The sequence below is a fragment of the Emys orbicularis genome, chromosome 5 (genome assembly GCF_028017835.1).
Source record: "Emys orbicularis isolate rEmyOrb1 chromosome 5, rEmyOrb1.hap1, whole genome shotgun sequence".
Lineage (NCBI taxonomy): Eukaryota > Metazoa > Chordata > Testudines > Emydidae > Emys > Emys orbicularis.
Genome location: NC_088687.1, coordinates 93228294 through 93242243, shown reverse-complemented (window position 1 = coordinate 93242243; position 13950 = coordinate 93228294). Strand labels below are relative to the sequence as shown.

Below are 13950 nucleotides of genomic sequence, written 5' to 3'. Positions count from 1 at the left end.
GCATATCTTGTTGTCTTTCACTTTTGTAACCCTCATTCTCCAACTCCCCAACTCCCTTCCCTAGCAGACACACGTGCAATGCCTTTCCATTGATTTCAATGAGCTTTGGATCAGATCCTTAGTTTGATGACATCGCTCGGTACATTAAGTTTAATTTAGGTTGTTAAAAGTTTGGGGCAGGAGCCTATTATTCTATGTGGCTTAGAAATAATTGTTCTGCATTTTTTGTATCAATACCCCGAAATGTAGATTGTTACTGGAGCATTCATAAGTCATGGATTTTGCTTTCTAAATGCTATGGTGTGTTTGTTCCCACTGCTCCTTTCCTTCCCCCCAATCCCAGCACATGAAACTTACATTGCTACACTGGACATACAGGCTTTGCTGTAAACATTGGGACAGGTCCTGTGTCTCAGTACCTGCTGGAAGCTGAGTGTGTTCGGCAGCTTGGAAGATGGGGCCTACTGTAAACATAGTAGACTTTGAACTCCTAACTTGAAATATTATATGCATTCAGTGGGTCAAAGCAGACTAAGTTTGGCAGAGCCATGAACATGGAGTATGGCTGTGTAGCGATGTTGTCTGCCTCTTTGCTGGAAGTGGACATGATTATATTTTAGGATACTTCATACAGATTATGCTGTTTCTGTATGTATGGGTTGAAGATCTTCATATGGAATATTTCCGGTAATGTTAGGAAAAGGTTTATCTTTCTAGTTGAGCAGCGATAAATGCCTTTAATTAGCAGTGACAGAGAGATCTCAGTCCAGAAATCCAGCCTGCAAACAAAATAGTTAAAATCTGAAGGAGTTCTGACCTTCATTCTTTCCCTTATACTCTTTCATTGTCTTTGGATTTCTCAGCAACAGGAGCATTTATCTGACTTGATCTTAATCCATTTATATACCCTTAAGAGCCACTAAAGCTGAGAAATAAATGAATTAAGGCTGGAATATAATCGGGTCCAAACTAATTATAGAGTGTTTTGATTGAACTTGTGGCATTGTCCCTATTTGTAGGAAAATTCACCACATCAGAATAGTGTGTGTTTTTGAAAGAAAACCAATGGAAGTTGTATCGCCAACTGCAGTATATTTCTACCAGTATATGTGCCTATTGGTCATCAAGTCTGGCTGAATTTTTTTTAATGTATTTAATGTATGGACAGTTATCATGAGATAAACAGATGGTCATTGACCTGACTAAATACATATTCTTAAGGGTGTCAGGATAGGCATAGATTGCTGTCACAAGACCTCAGCATAATTTGCATAAATTGAATATGATATGTGTGGTTCAGACAGGACAACATTAGTAAGAGTTTGTCTTCATTCCCCATAGGAACTCCCATTTTCTAGATTAATTTTGAATTTCTTTAGGCTAAAACATGGGATATGCTAGCTCAGCAAAAAAACTATTTGGCTTATTTAAATACATTTTAGACAGGTAGGGCTTAATATGCTCTTGGTTGGTTTTTGGGTGGGAAAATGTTTTACATTTGGGGGATAATAGTTTGCATAGCAGTACTTTCTCAGAATCTTTTTTAAAGCTGCAATCAGGGTAGACCAGGGTATGTGCAGTGAAAGAGATGATACTTTTGTGACTTGAGGGGGCTAGCTCTACTGAAAGAAAACAGTTCCTCTAATGTTGCAACAGGAGGTGTAGGAATACCTGCATTATATTGAGTACTTCTGTAGGAGGTTACAAATTAGTATTTCATCAAAGAAAATAAATGTATTGTAAACTTTACACTGAAGCCATATATATTCATATAATTAATCCACTTACAGAATACACGTGGTTGCAGTTCCTATTGCAAAGCAGCTAAAACAATAATAAATATTGGGCAAAGAGAGTTTAGATCTTGACAACACACAATTAAAAATACAATCAGCGGTCATCTGTTGGCTCTTGAAACCAAATCATGGTAGAATCAAGTTTACAAATGTAGTTTCATGTTAAAATTGTTTGCTCTGTCCCCATTGACAAGCCAAATCATGACATAAACTGTTTTAGCTGGAACACTTTCCAGACTATTGTCACGGAGTCCCCGGGTGATGCTCTGGAACTGCTCCCCACAAAGCCAGTCAGGACTTTGGGGAGCCTCCTCTCCCATGGAGCAGACTATCTTCAGGGCAAGAAGCTCACACGGCTTCACCTCCCGGGTCTCTCCTGGGAGCATTTAGCATATGCCCCTCCGTGCGCTTCCCACAGCGAGTCTGCCCAGGCAGGATCCTGGGGAAGCCAGAGGGCCCTGCACGCATCCCCACTTCGCAGTTAGACGTGACTCTTAGCCAGCCAGTAAAACAGAGGTTTATTAGATGACAGGAACACGGTCTAAAACGGGGCTTGTCGGTCCAGCGAACGGGACCCCTCCGCCGGGTCCATTCTGGGGCCCAGCGAGCCCGACACCCCCATCTGCCCTCACTCCTAGTCCCCAGCCAACTCCAAACTGAAAACCCCCTCCAGCCCTCCTCCTCTGGGCTTTGTCTCTTTCCCGGGCCAGGAGGTCACTTGATCTCTTTGTTCACCTTTAGCTATTTCCTTGCAAGGGGGGAAGGGTCCTGGCCATTTGTTGCTAGGAGACAGAGGGTTGGTGATTTATGCACACTGGCCTTTATCCCACCACCTAGAGGCTTAAGAAATGCACTGGGGAAACTGAGGCACACACACAGTATTAGGGGAAACATTAAGAACAGTCCCACTTCGTCACAACCCAGTTTCCATCTGCAGTGGCTGTAAGCTCTGTGCATATGTGCCGCGGTCTTTAGTTATGAGCTGTCTACAGAAACTTGTAGAATTAATTAAGTGTAATACTTTGTATTTTTGAAGGCACAAAATCTAAAATTATTCTTAAACGATCAGGTAAATATTTTCATTTGTTAAAACATGACAAATAAATATAGCAATATATACGGCATTTTTGTCTCTCTGCCAGGTGGTACAATACCTTCTATTACTCCAGAAAAATCTTCCTTAGTTGTGAATAGCGGACAAGAAGTAAGACTGAGATGCAATGATGATGGTCCAGTGACTTGGGATTTTCAGAACTCAGACCCTTCAGGAAAGCCAAGACATTTCAGGAATAAGGAGTGGAACATAAAAAATGCATCAGCCAAAGATACAGGCAGATACATATGCAAAAACAAAGAGAGTTTGAACACCTCCATTTATGTTTTTGTTAAAGGTAAATTTGTATGTGTATTTTTTCCCCTCTTCCCTTCCAAAGCACATAATTGGAGTCAGGTATCTGGTGTGTCCCTTTGCGTATGAATACTCGGAAACTGTAGTAAAGCTGTTTACATTGTATTCCAAATTCATGAGGAATCCATGGCCAGAGATGAGACGCTAGATGGGTAGGTTCTCTGAGTTACTACAGTCTGTAAATCATGATTTGAGGACTGCAGTAACTCAGACGGAGTTATGGGTCTATTACAGGAGTGGATGGGTGAGGTTCTGTGGCCTGGCATGTGCAGGAGGTCGGACGATGGTCCTTTCTGGCCTTAAAGTCTATGACTGTAGTGTATCAGCACATTAAGAATCAAAATTATTTGTAATTGGATTGTCTGGTAAGATCAGGTAAAGAAAAGACTTAAGCCCAAATAAAAATAATAATTATTAATAATAAATAGTCCTAGCAGGAACTTAATATATTTAAAATAACACAACATATTTCAGCAATGTTCAGCAACACCAGGGGATGAGAAATGGTGTAACACATACAGGGAAAAGTTAGGAATTTACATTAGACTATGCTTGCTAGGGTCATTGTAGTCACAGAAAGTTTTTGGTAGCGTTTCCATATAAATCTTCATTGTTATGTGCAAAAACTTGGCTTCTGGAAGGAGAATTTGGATACCATTTTAAAAAATGAGCTAAAATCATTTGGGTGGATTGTTCCCTTATTGCTTCCTTAATTTTATTCTTTGTAGAATTTTAAAAATTATTATTCTTAACATCCACTAGTCTATAATCACTAAAGGTTTGACCCCACCCTCTGACTTACTGAGGCAGTTTGTTACAAATGTTAGTACCTAAACACTCCTTTGTAAAAGCCAGTGGGTAACAAAGAATCCTCTTGCATGCAGCCTCCGTTTTAGTGCAGGCAGCTCTGACTAACTCTTGTACACCTTTCTGTAGTGGGTACCTGCAGAAAGGTGTACAAGAGTGATACTTTTTCTTGAACTGCTATTGCCTTTTACCCTCCTCTGTCTTTTCCTCCGGTTTTCCTCCCTTCTGTGACCTGTTGGATTCTGACAGATGGCCTCATTGGCTCTCAGCCAACTTTGCCAACTTACGCCTCAAGGGGGGCTGGCTCAGCTGATTTCCAGGGCAACCCATTCTCTTGCCTGAGCCCATGTGGCTCAGGCTGCCTTCTTTTCCTGTTGGTGGGGTGGGTTTTTTTGTTTGTTCGTTTTTTGCGTGGCCTTTTCTGTTGCAACTAGTGTTTCTCTTTCTCCACCTCCAGCCAGTAGTCCCTGTGAGAGATGAGGGAAGTTGCTTAGTGACCTGCTAATCCTTCTGGAACTGCTCCACAAGGACAGAGGAGCCAGCACAGCCTGGCAGGGGATTTTCTCCAGATGGAACATTCTCAAAGGTAGTCTATGTGGTCCTGTGGCGTTTCTGAAGAAATGCAAAGCTATGAAGTCCTCAGAACAGCCATCCTGCTATCATGGATAAATTTCTTCCTCTTCTTCACTTCACAATGCCAGGACAAGGTCTAACCATCCAGGTGACCTGAGCAAAAAGCTAACCTAAAACTCTGGAACCCCTCTTCCCGTGAAATGCATGCAGACTTTCAGTGAGAACATACTATGTTGGGTTCCTTTAGACCTTATGACCTGTGTATGAACAGATGTATTCTTCATCCCACCCTCCCACCCACCCACCCACCCATTTACAATCTGCCTTCAAACCACATCAGCTGTCTGAGACCAAGAGCTCAGTGGTAGTGCTGGACTTTGCTACCTCTCTAGTTCCGTACCAGCTTTCTCCCTATCATCTTATCCATCCAGTAACCTGGAAGCCTTGGAGGCCATTCAGATGTTCTCTAGCACTGGGGACATTTCTCTTGTTTCTTCCTCAGAGCAAGTCATACTTTTGTTTCTCATGGATCATGACAAAGGAAGTCAGACATGCCAATACCAGTAGGTGACGGACACATTAGAGCTTTATCTATCACACAGATTTTCTTAAACCTCATGGTAGCCATCATAACCAACTTTGATGAGAAAGGCATTCATATTTCCCATTACAAGAATGACCTACTAGTGGGATACTCTTCACCTCAGAATGGCAGATAGCAAACTAGTGCTGTCAAATGAACATGGTTTTGCAATGAATTATAAGAGAAGCTTTCTGACCCTCACACAAGACTTGGTTAACCACTTTGTCAAATTCCTAACTCACTGGGACAAATAGGCTTCTGGAGGTAAAACAAATATTTTTTCAAGGCATGCCATGTTCCTGCAGTGTTGTGTGGCATGCCCTTCAAATCCTGGGCTTGATGATGTCCTACACAGACGTAAGGACAGTACAGAGCATTCAACTCTACATGAAACACTATCCGGCTTTCCTTTTACACAGTTAGGATGCATAGGAGAACAGGAACAATATGGTTATGTCTCCAAAAAATGTCCTCTGTTTGCTACAATGGTGGATATCGACATCACAATTTCACCATCAGGATCTCTATAACTGCTATGCCAGCCTTCAAAGGCAAAGAGTAATATAGACTAATCATCAGTCTTTCAGAGCTTGGGTCATTCATGACCCACACACTCTTTATTCCTTGATCAGAAATCATGCAGTGTTGATAGACAACAGGACAATGACCACCTATTTAAACATGTGATAGCAAGGAACTTACAACTTCATTGTCTAGATGAAGGCAATTATTAACCCCTTCCAAGTAAATAAAATGGAGGACAATCATCTCAGACACTTTTATATAAAAGGCAAGCTGGGTGAATACAATTATAAGCAACTCATTTTGTGTTGGAGGAGCAGGAGTACTGCCCAACATGTTGGTGGGGTGAGATGGGGGAGTGAGGAAAGTATATGTGTAATCCTTTCAGGTGTCTTCATTCCCTTAGACAAATTGATTTATGCCATCCCATCTTTCCTTCCCCATTTCCAGAATGATCTAGGAAGATTGTACAGGATCAAGCCTGGGTAATTCTGCTCACTTCCACCCTGGCTTTGACACCAATTCCAGCTGTCTGTGAACCAGCTGTTAGTTCACTTATCACACATCCAAGGACCTCTTTTTCCTAGGGAACCCTCCTGCACCTGAACCCATCCTGGATGAAGTTGACTAGGAGGAAACTAATTGCTTAAGCCTTTGCTAGCATGGATTATTCATGAGTTCATTCAGATTGTCTTCTGGTTTTGGAGGGATTCAGTGCTTCTGTGTATGCTACCATCTTATTTGGAACCCATTAAACTCTTGGTGCAGGACAGTAAGCCTAAAGTAAGGGTCTTGCCCTGAGCTGCTTTTGCGTTCATTTTTTTTTGGGGGGGGGGGGGGGGGTTCTGCCACTTGAAAAGAAGCACAGTTAATGCTATGTCTTCATATTGCAACTAGGCCAGTGGGCTCAATGTCACTTTATCCTTCCACAGAATGTTACGGATTAGATGTTCTTTCCTCAGCTGACTCCATCTCTCACTGCAAAGTTCTCTAGGCTACAGATCTTTAAAGTATACAGTATAAGTAAAACAAGCTTAAAATGTGCTATTTATTCTTGTTTTGGTTAAACAATATGCTATGCTCTTGTTTTCTTCTTTCTATCCTCATTGTGGGTCTCTATTTTCTGGTGCTAGTTCTTAAGTCCCTGTAGTGATTTCAGGATAGTGGATGTAAAAGTTACATGAAGACCAACTTAAATAAAAGGAGCAAAACTTGTTCTAATTCTACTCCTCCAATGTGAACTATAGCCCGGGGCAGTGGTATGGAAGATGGGGGCATAAATAAACTTTGACAGTCATTGTAAAATCTCTTAATTTTTTTATTTTCAATATTGTTGGAGAAATTATTAGTATTTTAAAATTAGCAGCTAGCATGGACTTCAGCTTTGGTTATAAAATACTTAATACATTAGATATTACTGTACTGTAGATTGACATGAAAAATTGTAAGCAGTCATACAGAATAATTACATCATAATTTTTCAATACTATGGATTAACCAGATGCTTATGTAAATACCCCAATATTTTCAGGGAGAGAGAACTTTGGTATTTCCTCTGGTAGCAATATGTGTTCATTTAGATTGTCTCTTTTAGAAGTGAAAATTATAATTGAGGTTGCAGTTCAACTTTCACTTGCTCATACATTTCTCAGAAATTCTCCTTCTGGGCACGAAACTCGATAAACCTGGTCTCAGCTCAGAGGTGATTTTTTTAATAGTCTGAGCAAAATCTATTCTGGCATTTTTTGAGTTAGATAAGAAGGAAATAATAATTGCCTCTCTTTAAAGATAAAAGAAAAAATAAGAATTTTTTCTTTCACAAAACTCTCAAGTGATGGAGTTTTAAAACTATTGCACCTTAGCATAGTGCACAGTCAGAAAATATGGAAGTTTTCTAAAATTCTATTAGCAACATTAACTTAGTAAACTTGAATTGACACAGTATTCAGAATATTAGTAAAATGTATAATTTAATGTATTCTTTGTGCAATCTGACAGAGTTTGGTTTTTTGGAACCTTAACTTGTACAATTCCTGACTTTTTAACATATTTGTCTTCTTTACAGATCCACATATCCTTTTCCTTACTGACTCTGACCCTTTCATCTATGTAAACGAGGACAGTGATGCTCTTGTGGTGTGTCCAGTGACAGATCCAGATGTTTCACATTTCACCTTGAAATTATGTGGTGGCAAACCATTCCCCGAGAATTTGACATTTATTTCCAATCCCCAGAAAGGAATCACTATCAAACATGTACAAAGATCATTTAAAGGGTGCTACCAATGCTCGGCAAAACAAAATGGAGTTGAGACAATTTCAGAATATAAATACCTGATTGTAAGGCCAGGTAAATGCACTTTTTTCCCCTCTGCATGCATATGGGCATTCATCTGAACAAAACAGATTGATGAACACTGCTGCGAATACTCTTCTAAGAAACACTAATGGATCTTGACCTTATCACTGTTTTTCATAGAATGATTTGATTTAATAATGCAAGTTTAGGATTACTAGATTTTTTTCATATAATAAAACAGAATACATTTTAAAATATAGTCATAAATAGGTGCCTGTTTGAGGTTTTGGTAGCTGGGTGGATAGGTTGCAGGGATTTCGGAGCTTGTTCCAGATCTGGAATTTGGTAGAGTGGTGTATGTGTGTTTGTGTTTGAAGGGACAAGAGAAGAGGTGTCACATAAAGGTTGACAGTGAGGATCTTAGAAAGGTTTGGCAAAATCCCTGCTGATTTTGGGTAGTTCTGTGGATTCTAAAAGAAATTTGGGGACCCAGGCTTTTCTGAGCCCTGCTCCAGTGCTGACACTCGTCTTCAATGCTGGCTTTCTAATTCATTTGCTTTGTTAAAACTTATAGTATTCAGTAGATTTGGACAGGTCTGTCCTGTTAAACCAGAAGACTAGGACACCTCATCACCTTACTGTTATCTGTATAATTGAAATTGGAAGAACTGATAATACTTTCTGTTTAACAAAATGTAGTAAGCTAACAAATACAGTTTCTCACAACTGAAGTAAGGTGTGTGTGTGTGTGAGAGAGAGAGAGAAGCTGTGTGGTAGGGGAAGGAGGGAATGGAACAATCTTATTTTCTTCATGGGTGAAAAAAGGTAGGTATAAAAATCTTGTCCTCTAATTTTGAATGGGACATCACTGGTAAAGCTGCCATTTGTTATTGTTTACCTCTTATCTGCCTCTTGAATTTTAAGCCCTTTTAGACAGATCTTTTATTTAACCTTCTAATGACATTGTATGTTAGCAAATTGTTGTAAATCAGTTTGGAGAGAAGGAAGTATAAGCCTAATTAATGAAAGCGCCTAAAATATATTAACGATTGAGGTGCACATCTTTTTAAGGTTTAAATAGCTTGCCCAAGTTCACTCTCCAAAGGTGTGGTAGAACCAGGAATAAAATCCAGAGCTCCTCATATCAGACTGCTGTTTTCACCACTTGTAGTCCAGAAGTGGAGAGTTCAATTCCACTGGCACAAGAGTCAAATAAGAAAAGTTCTATATAAGAGCTAGGTATTATATTAGCAATAAGGGGGAAGAAAAACAAACCAAAATCAGGAAAGAACAGGTGAAAGAATATTTAGATAAGTATTCAAGTTGGCAGGATCTGGTGAAATTCACCGTAGTGTTCTTAAAGAACTAGCTGAAGCAATCTTGGAATCGTTAGCGATTATCTTTTAGAGCTCATGTAGGATTGGTAAGGTCCCAGAGGACTGGAGAAGGTCAAACATACTACCTACCTTTCAAAAGGGGAACAAAAAGGACCCGGGAATTTTAGAGTTTGATAACTGGAAACATACTGGAACAGATTATTAAACAATCAGTTTATAAGCATCCAGAAGATAATAGAATTATATGGAATAGCCAACATGAATTTGCCAAGAACAAATCATGCCAAACCAAACCATTTTCCTTCTTTGATAGGATTATTGGCCTAGTGGATAGGGTGGAAGTAGTAGATGTGATATATCTTGGTTTTAGTAAAGCTTTTCACACAGTCCCACGTGAAAATTCTCATAAGCAAACTGGTGCAGAACTGACTGAAAGACCATACTCCCAAGAATAGTTATCAATGGTTCTCTGTCAAACTCTGGGGGATGTACCTAATCAGGTCCCTCAGTGGTCTGTCCTGGGTCTGCTACTATTCAGTATTTTCATTAATGACTTGGGTAATGAAGTGGAGAGTGTGCTTATAAACTTTTCAGATGACAACATGCGGGAAGGGGCTACAAGCACTTTGGAGGACAGGATTAGAACTCAGAATGACCTGACAAATCAGCGAATTGGTCTGAAATCATCAAGATGAAATTCAATAAAAACAAGTGCAAATTACTACACTAAGGAAGGAAAAATCAAACGCACAGCTGCAAAATGGGGAATAACTGGCTAGGTGATAGTACTACTGAAAACGATCTGGGGTTTATGGTGGATCTCAAATATGAGTCAAAAATGTGATGTAGTTGCAAAAAATATCATTCTGGGGTATATTAACAGGCGTATCATATGTAAGTCACAGAAGGCAATCGTCCCACTCTACTTGGCATTGTTGAGGCCTCAGTTGTATATTGTGTCCAGTTCTGGGTGCCACACTTTAAGAAAGATATGGACAAATTGGAGAGAGTCCAGAGTAGAGCAACAACAATGATCAAAGATTTAGAAAACCTGACCTATCAGGAAAGGTTTAAAAATGGCATATTTAGTCTTGAGAAAAGACCCCCTCCCTAATATTAAATATTATATTATATTATAAAGACTGAGCTGGGATCTGATAACAGTTTTCAAAATATGTTAAGGGCTGTTATAAAGAAGATGGTGATCAATTGTTCTCCGTGTCCTCTGAAGGTAGGTTAGATAACTGGAAAAATTTCTAACTATAAGGATAGTTAATCTTTGGAATAGGCTTGTAAAGTACACTATGGAACCCCTCACATTAGAGATATTTAAGAACAGGCTGGACAAACACCTGTCAGGGACAGTCTAGGTATACTTGGGTCTGCAGCTGCACAGAGGGTTGGATTAGATGACTTCTCATGGTCCCTTCCACCCCTATATTTCTATGATTCTATTATTATTATTATTTATTATACTATAGTACAAGAGACAATTTAGAGGAAGGATTGGGAGAAAATGTTGAAGCAACAAAAGAGAAAATTAAAGGAGGAAATTGAAAAGCTTTAGATATTACAGATAAATACATAGGTACTCAATCCTCAGATAGTGTAAATTGTCATTACTTGATTGAGTTCAGCACAACTACACCAACTTAAAACAGCTGTGTATCTAGCCTACTAAGTCAGTAACACATCACCAAAGCCATCTCATTTGGCAACCTTGTCAGTCTTGATGAAGACCTACATTCTCCCCTTTGTTATCATCCATCTCAGGCAGAGTTAAGGCCCATTGTCTGGGTGGTGTGGTAAAATCAAGCACTGTCATTCCCTATGCAGTTCCTGTCCTTTGGCTAAGTGGAGATCTTTCAGCTTTTAGGGCATTCAGTTAGACTTTTTTCAAGAGCACTAAATTCACTTAGACATTTTATATTTAAGAAATTGCATTTAATTTCAAGATGCAATTCCTTAGTGACCTAATTCTAACTGGTTTTAGTTGTAGACTTCAGCAGGTTCATCATTGTCATAGAATGAGTTACCTGATTGATAGTTAAATACTGTCCACATTTATCCATGTGACTTGCATTTATCCATGTGACTTGAGTAGATCTAAGTGTTTCCTAACTTTAAGTATAGGTTAAAAGGGGACAAAATCGAAATATACTTAGCATGAAAACACTACTCTAATATATTGCAGAGATTTGAATGCCTCTAAGAGGTCTGAATTTTGTTGGAAGGTTAATGACTTGTTGATTTTTATCTCTCTTGGAAGCTCTGAATGTAATGAAAAATAATGCACTTATAAATTGTTTTCCAGTTCACAAAGCCCTCCCTGTTATCACCTTATCCAAACCCAGCCAGCTTCTCAAAGAAGGGGAAGAATTTGAAGTTACATGCACAATAAGAGATGTAGATAGTTCGTTGAAAGCTAATTGGATTCCTCAAAATAACACGGTGAGATCATTTAAGTTTTAAAACACAGTCTAAAAAACAACAGGACCTTAGAAAGGCATTTATGTCAGTATTCTTTGAAAGTAAAACTTCTGCGAAGATATGTACATGTTTATCTCAAGTAAGTAACATTTGGCCCATTTCAGTTTACCTCCATTCCTTACTTAGGGCAGTACTGGGACTTGTCCTTACAACACCATGCATGCCAAAGAGGGGGCACCAGGCACACTCCTGCTTTTCTCTGTGGGCTACTTGCATCATTGATCACAGCCCGGGGGAAGAGCAACTTCCACATACCCAGTGTTTTCAAATCTGGGTGCCTGACGTTAGGCTCTTAAATCTGAAGATCAGCCTGCCTATATTGGCGTACCTAAATACAGAACTACTGAGAACCCACAAATTCCATTGATCTCAACGGGAGCGGCAAGATCTCAGCAGCATTGAAGAGTTTGGCCATAGTTTATAAAAGTACCTGCAGTTCCCAAACTGGTTGTTGTTGGTAATAAGACCTACTACTACTCCTGCAGCATACAATCCCACGTTAATTGGCAGGTCTTTTACTGTTAATGGTAGTGACTGGAATACATAATTTGCCGTTCATGTGTGTATAGAAAAATAGCTTCTGTGATATTGTAATGATAGATAAATCATACAACCTCAGGCAAATATGACCTGGATACTGACTCTCTTGGGTTCTCTATGCCATTCCTAACTAATCCATTGATGCTGGCAGAGTTTCTATCACTAAGTGCATATCTATTGGGAAATCCCAGCTCACAGCTTCAAGAGTTAAAGCCTAAATAACATGTAGGCAGTATGGTACTTGCAGATGGGGCTTTTGGTTCTTTGCCAAGGTTAACTATAAATCTTGCATTTGAGCACTTTTATTTTCTTGTTTGATTGCAGTAAGGTCAGGATCTTTTCTCGACCACATTTTTTCATGCTATATTGGTTTACATCTTTATGAAGAAAAATCCACAAGAAAAATATTTTTGACCAAATAAGTTTGACCTTTCAGTCTTGTTTAGTAAATATCAGGGGAAGCAATCATTTAAATATTGAATGTCAAATTAAATTTTGTATTGGAATGGCTAGAATACATAACATTAATGAGTTTAAATAGAGGCAGAATTGCATATTGGCCTGAATAGGTCAAAGTGAAAAATGTTCACTGCTTCCCTGATCACTAATAGTAGCTGTTGCTGCTTTTGAAAAATCAGTAGAAGATCTGTTCTAAACAACCACTTCCATATAAAACTTAACTTATAAAATATTAATGATAAAGAGGCCAAAAGTCATAACTGTGTTAAATGGATAAAACACCTGGAAATCTCTAACACCTCTCCAAATGAAAACATTTTCATTAGAACATCTGAAAAAATATTTCAACACTATGCTTTGATCTAATTTCAAATGACAAGTCATCCCAATTTAATAGTAGATTGCCACAAAAAACTAAAAGCACTTACTACCCAACCATATCATGAGATCCCACCTAAAATCTTTCTTCAGCTCCCAGACCATACCCCCTAGACACAACTTCCAACATATTAAGTGTTTGAGGGGGAAAAATGGCTTTCCAGTTTGCCCAGAAGGTTAATAAATCCAGATGCTTGCAGATCAAAGAGGGAAATGTATTCCAAAGCTGAGGACCCCTCACCGAGCAGCCTACTGGCAGCTCCCTGTCGTGTGTGTTGAGAGAGCTCCTTGCTGATCACCACTGCTGAACTCAGCTGTGATAGAAAGACCCAAGAGAGAAGTGGTGCCTCTTCTCAAGCTCTAGGAGGACTTGGCAGTTTAAAATTAGCACCTTAAACTCTACCTGGAACTTTGCTGAGAGCCAGAGCAACTCTTGGGGTAATGTTTTTTTACATGCTGTTTGATGCACCAGCCGTCAGCCTAACAGCCACATTCTGTGCTAGCTTCAACTTCCAAGCAACATCAAAGTGAAATTCAGTGCGGAGGTCTCATCTAGTCTCCACACAGAAGGACTAGAAACGTTATTTTTAATGTGAATGGAAGTTTGCTTTCTGCAGAACCTGAATCTTTCCTGGTGCTGGAAAATTACCTCCAGTGAACTGGCCTTGGCCCACTGACACAAACACCAATATTTGGGGAAATTTGGATTTGAACTTTGTGGTTTTGGCCCATTTCTAATGATCTGGTACTCTTCAGAC

At 39.4% G+C, this 13950-nt stretch overlaps 1 protein-coding gene across 1 annotated transcript in view; it reads left to right on the top strand.

Moving 5' to 3' along the window:
• Positions 1-13950, top strand: part of KIT (KIT proto-oncogene, receptor tyrosine kinase) — a 68376-nt gene that overhangs the window by 19458 nt on the left and 34968 nt on the right. Inside the window, exons 2-4 of the mRNA XM_065404819.1 lie at positions 2939-3187; positions 7755-8039; positions 11640-11776. Coding sequence (XP_065260891.1) covers positions 2939-3187; positions 7755-8039; positions 11640-11776 — 671 coding nt within the window. The remainder of the gene's footprint in view (positions 1-2938; positions 3188-7754; positions 8040-11639; positions 11777-13950) is intronic.